The 6,408-nt window shown below is 32.0% G+C and overlaps 1 protein-coding gene across 1 annotated transcript; it reads left to right on the top strand.

The window, feature by feature from the left end:
• The first annotated feature begins 220 nt into the window (after window positions 1-220).
• Window positions 221-5,834, top strand: LOC148271297 (uncharacterized). The gene is made up of 3 exons (XM_088241558.1): window positions 221-485; window positions 3,411-3,578; window positions 5,026-5,834. Exons 1-3 carry the CDS (start codon window positions 375-377, stop codon window positions 5,170-5,172), a joined length of 426 nt encoding a protein of 141 aa, XP_088097684.1. The 5' UTR covers window positions 221-374; the 3' UTR covers window positions 5,173-5,834.
• Window positions 5,835-6,408: the final 574 nt, after the last annotated feature.

The following is a 6,408-nucleotide window of genomic DNA, read 5'->3' as shown; positions in this document are numbered from 1 at the left end:
TACAATAGGTGTTGAGATGAACTGAATAATAATTAGCAATTTATCTTTATATAAGGAAAATATACCAGCTTTGAATCATTCGATTTCTGTCTTTATTTTTATTTATTTATTTATTTATCATGTTATTTATCATTATGTCAAAGTGCTATCTTAAATAATTAATTAATATTATTCATGTGCACAGTAAACAGATATAAGGAATCCCTCTTGAGAAAAACCCACATATAGATAATTATTATAATATTTGTTGAGATAAACTGAGTAATCAATCAAAATTGAACGTATATAAGGAAAATATACCAGCTTTGAATCATTCGATTTCTGTCTTTGGACCGTTACAGTTCGTTATAATTATTAGTTTTGATTTTATCAAAATGAAGTTTTTACTGATGTTCATTTTCGGTGCTGTCTTCGTACAAAGCTTGACAATAAAAGAAAATCTGGATGAAATGAGAGATTCGGCCCAAATCAGGAATAAGCGCCAGGTAATATTTTTAAACATCATCATCTTACCATCCCCACCCGATGGTGCATAGGACATCGCATTGGTGCACCAAATACTGTGCATCTCAATCGTTTGTTTCATTATGGTAAGGTGATTTGTGGTACGCTTCAGGTGTCCAGGTACTACTACTACTGTAACCACTACGCCAGTAGGCAGACAGGACGGACAGCTACACAGGTCTATCCTGACATAAATTTCTAGCTTCTTTTACATTCACACATCTTGTCATACATGCCCTTCGGTTGTGTCTGCTTTTGACATGACCAGACATGAGATTTTGGTTTATCTGATCATGCCAAGTCTTTTATGGTCGTCTTCGTCCCACAGTACCATTAATTATCGCGTTGTATATCTGTTTGATCATTCTTTCGTCATTTATTTGATTTAATAGCAGTTACAGTCGTAGTTTCACAAATTAAACGGTTTTTAAATAACAGTTTAAATCAACTTAGACAACAATATAGCACAAGCAACTACTTGAACAGTGTCACAAGAGTTAATAAAACTGTTACATGTAACAAACCACGATGCTTTAATCTGTTATTTAAAAAACAGCACCCAAGCTATTTTTTTGTCTTCATGGGGGTGAAGCAGGGTATTTCCCACGCACTTTAAATCTGTTATTTTTATAAACAGTTTAATAATATCCTGACTAGTTTTTCATTGCAGTAACAGTTTAAAAACGGTCTCTAGAATTTAAAAAAAAAACAAAAGTTTTTAAATAACAGTTCAATCTTTCGTGAAACTGTTTTAGTTGTTTCAAAAGAATAACTGTTTTAAAATTACTTTGTTTTATACCACCTCCACTGGCTAGAGCTCTGCCTTAATGCAATAATATAACAAATAACTGAAATACGCGGCAAGTGTACTTTTTTAGTTCCCTTTTCACCGTATGGTGCATAGGGCACTGAATTATAAGAAAACATAATCTTACTTTGATGTCATAAAAAACTTATTGTAAATTCACATTTTTATTACTATTTTTTATTTTAATATAAAAAATTAATACTTACCTTCTTATGATTTAAACAAATGTTTAATTTTAAGGGCCATTTTTAACGAGTTGTTTATAACTCACTCTAAGAAAATTGGAATCGAGTTGGGGTAAAGTGGGATTCGAACCACGGACATTTGATCCGTGAGTCCGAGACACTAGCCACAAGACCACAACCCGATTCAATTCTAATCTGAATTTCTTAATTTTGCGTTTTACCTTTTTTTAACATTTTATTGTTTGAGTTTACTTGTATAAATAAAAGTTAATTTTACACCACAACAGGGCATAAGGCCCAATATTACAGTGGCGAGTTACAGCACAGAATCTTAATACCCACAGGTTAAGTATATAAATACATGTTTTTTTATTTTATTTCAAATTACTTTTTTTTTCTTCATAGAATCTAATGATTTATAATAAAATAGCGTTTTTACTCGTATCAAACGACAACTTTGAACTTTGCATAAATCATATTTATAATCGAATATTAAATTAAGATAAAAAAAATATGACAGTTATAAAAATTACTCATTTATTTTTCTCTGTCCGTCTTTTTTTTGTTTATACATTATTTATTAATGCGTAATTTAAACAGAGCAACAACTGTAGAAACATCTTTGATAGTGGGTGGGAGATGATTCCACATTGAGGAAGTTCAGTGTTACGGGAAATTGGATATAAAAATGTTGTCTTACGCACGGTAAAAATTAGACCATTTAATTTTAATGCGAAGTTTCTCGAAAATGTAGGAAAAATTAATAAAAAAGATTATGACAAAAATGAACTACTTTGAAACGACGTCACTAGTTCTCCAAAATCAACTAATTATATCGTGTTATGATACATTTCCGGTTACCGGGAAGCCAATCCACCAATTTAAAGCCAAGTGCGTTATCAAAATGTAGCAGAAAACCGCTTTGACATCGAATAAGGGTGTTTTATTACCAATAATTATACTTGTGTTCAACCCCAAATATCTCTACTTTTTGTATTTTTTACAATAAACATAAGAGGTAGAACAGAGTAGTCAAAAAATAAAGCATAATTACATAACAAGGAAATATAAATTAATAGTAAAAATAGTAAACCAAAAATCCCACAAAGGCATAGCCTATTCGTGGGTGTACAAGAAAATGTTAATGAATTTTTGCTCCTATAATAAATAATAACATTTTTGTAAAACAGTTATAATATTTTTGTGTAGGTTAAGAAAGAGAAAATAAAATATTTTGTAAAAGATTATATGGTACTTTTTTTATAGTAATTAAAAAAGGAAATAAAAAAATATTTGAAAACACATACAAAAATTCCTTATTATTGAAGGGCAACAAAATATATCATAGAAAAAAAGAGTTCATATCTGCAGTTTGAATCCAGGATAGTGCGTGTTTTTTAAAAGAAGGAAAATTTTGAAAGCTTGGGATCAATGAAATATTATCAGCAAAAATAATGAAAAATTTTTGGGCCTATAAAATATGCATGTCTCTGTGCAAGCCTCGTTTTACAATGTGGTATTTCTAACACACGATTCCTTCCTTCCTATTATTATTGTATTATATATTGTAAATTATATAGGCAGTAAATAAAAACGAAATAATTTATTTATTTATTCATACGCCCAATGGGCCCTTTTTAGGACATTTTTGTACATAGAAAATTATTATAAAGGAATGTAGAAAGACGCAATGGTATATAGTAGACTTGGTGGGAGTGGAAGCGGAAGAGAGTTGTTTATAATTGAATTTGATTCAGTGATCGTTTGAAAGAAGACAACTTGTTATCAAAGAAATCAAGACTGGTATGTTTGTTGGCCGACCTAAGAATTCTCGGCATAGGGGAATGAAAACCATAGTTAGTTCTAAAATAATAATAATCGAGATGTTGCGCAATTTTTATTTTTTCTTTCAGATTAATTACAATCCCCCCAATTTCAATTTACCGGCACCTAAATCCCCATTTTCCGGGAACTTCCTAGGGGGTGGTTCAAGTCTCGGGCTCCAGGGAAATTACGACACTCCTAAAGTGGGAGCTTCTGCATCTGCAGTACACAACTTTGATCAACCACGTGACACAAGAGTAAGCTGATTTTTTGATAATTTCTAAAAATGTCATCGTTTATCTTTCCGCACCCAGTGGGGCAAAGGGCACTGCATTTGTAAACCGAATGCTGCTGCATTCGGTTAACGTCCGATTATCTGTTACATGAAGGTACGGTGATCAGCCCTATGCTTCAGCTGTCAGTCCAAGTACAATGAAATAAGACAGTTCAATTTATTAAAACCTTTAAAATCAATATTTCAATCGAACCCTAGGCCTCGATAACAATGAAAAGTTAACGGAGTTCTGTTCAGTTGTCTTGACAGTAAAATCGATTTTTCTGTATGAAAATGTGCATATTTGCATGCAATATGTAATTGAACTTATGTCTGTGTTTTTTAACGTGAGCTCCCATGTAAACAAACAAAATGGCTAACTTTCACGTGATCGAATAGAGCCCAGTTTTTCAATCGAAACTATTAATATCTCTCGCGCCCCTTTTTAATGTAACCACCTTTTTCTTAAAGTATTGTTGTTAATTTGTTTAGTTGTATTTTGATTGTTTTAGAAAGGGGTTAGAACAACATCCCCCGATTACAATGGGAAGTTATCAGAGTTCTTGGACTGTATTATTAATTTGTGCAACAATATCAAATCTGCCAAAACCCTTCTACACTATATGAATGATATAATTTTTTTTTAAATTTTTTTGTAGTTGCAAATTATTTGTACCTAGCTTTTGTTATGTGCAAGGTTTTATCGAATACATTTATCTTTAAATTATATTCCGTTGACTTCAACATTTTTCACCGTAGACTTACAATTGTAAAAATAAAGCAGAATCAGAATAAACAAAATAATTCTAGAAATATTACATTGACAAATAATAAAAAATAAAAAATCGTAAAACTTGGACACAAAAAACAAAAGGAGCTAGATACCACCATTGAATAACTTAGCCTGCTTGATCGTCCCTGTAATGAATCGAACAGTCTCTTCGTGTATCATTACAGTTCAGGAGCTCAGCTAGGTTATTAGTCGCAGCAATCCGAGTGTTTATTTTGCATTCAAGCTCCCACCTCGGCCTATCAAACATTGGACAGTATACAAGAAGATGTTCCACAGTCTGCTCAGTGATGCCATCACATGGACAGCAACTGTCGTCTCGCAGCCCAAAGCGATGCAGATATTCCCTCATGCATCCATGTCCCGAGAGAGCCTGAGTTAATTCATATGTAGGCGTTTCATGCTTCCAAAATGTTTTGGCCTCGTCTGTGCTTTTCAAAAGTTGCTTGATCCACTTATTGGCAGTTTTTTCTTCATAATTTTTCCTCCACTCATTTAATTTATCTTTTGAAAGGGACCACCTTACATGGCCAATTGGGACTTCATCAAAGTTCGGCCTCACTTTTTTGACTGTAGCAGCCTTGGCTAGCTCATGATATAATGATATAATAAATAAACACTAATAATATGAATTATTTAGATTGGCGTAGAGGGTCGGTACAATTTCTACCACCCAGACAAAAATACTGATGTGTTCGTCAATGGAGGTCACTCGAGAAACATTGGCCCTGGAGAAGCTTTCCCGCAGACAAATGTTGGAGTCGGAATAAGAAGAACTTTTGGATAAAAATGATACTTTAACGTGAATATAATACTGATAATTCGTAAAATATCTCAACTTCAAATACGGCAACAATAATACGTAAAACCTACTTCCGACTTTAAAAAAACGGCATGCACTCGCGAATCTTTTATTTATACACAAAATACTTCATGGCCAAATTGATTGCCCAGACCTACTCTGCTCGATTCATTCAAATATCTCACCTAGGCAGATCCAGACACATCAAACTTTTTTACATACCTAAATACAATACAAACGCAGCAATACATTTACCTATTACCCTGACCTTGTACAATCATATAGATGCTTTGACATCTTCCTAGACTCTGCAACATCTTTTAAAAATAATATTCTGAAGAAATTTTACACTGCAATCATCTCCACTTACATTTTTTTTATGATTCTCTCACATCCACACACTTTTTTTACGGTTTCGACATTCCTATTAGTAACACATTTAGGCTCTAATTGGATACAACTAAAATGACATTTTATACCTAATAATTATTATCTTTAACTGTCGTTTTGATATATTTGTTGTGATGTATTCTGTTGCCTTTATAGAGTAAATAAAATAAAATAATAATATGAAAACTTTACTGTTCCATTAAAATTAAGTTTCATTTCCAATTTGTTTCCTTAATAAAATAGTTTCTTATTTTTAACTCAATTTTATTTCTTTAACTCAATCTTTATTCATATATAACTTAATCTTTATTATTAGGTACTTAAATTGAGCTACACACTTATTTTATTTATTTATTAACGGACATTGTCCATGTATACAATTTATAAGGTTTAAATATTACAATAAAAGAATAGTTTAAAACATTTTTTTTAAAAAAAAGAAGCATTGACAAACATAAGGGACATCGAGACAAGATCTGAACTATTATTTAGTGCTCGTTTAAATCGTTGTAAACCTAAACCAAAAAAGTCCAGATCTTGTCTTGAGTTAACAGTACGACAAAGACGGGTCATTGGAGAATTTAGGCCATAGTTTGTTCTATGCTGATCGATGAATAGTACTTCATTGTTTCTCAATCTACGAGTCGGAATATTGAATTTTACTTGTCCCAGTAATGATGGAACATCGATTATACCATTTAGTATGCCAAACATATATATGGAGTCAATGTTAGTTCTACGTTTTTGTAGGCAAGAAATATTTAACATTGACTCTATTTCAGCCTTAGAATCATTATCTCTCTCTAGTCTGAGCATCCACGCTATTTTTCG

Source organism: Micrasema longulum, unplaced genomic scaffold, assembly GCF_059751315.1.
Source record: "Micrasema longulum isolate JH-2025_06_02 unplaced genomic scaffold, ASM5975131v1 h1tg002962l, whole genome shotgun sequence".
NCBI classification, from domain to species: domain Eukaryota; kingdom Metazoa; phylum Arthropoda; class Insecta; order Trichoptera; family Brachycentridae; genus Micrasema; species Micrasema longulum.
Note: the sequence above shows the minus strand (reverse complement) of the source record. Positions and strands in the feature narration are given on the sequence as shown.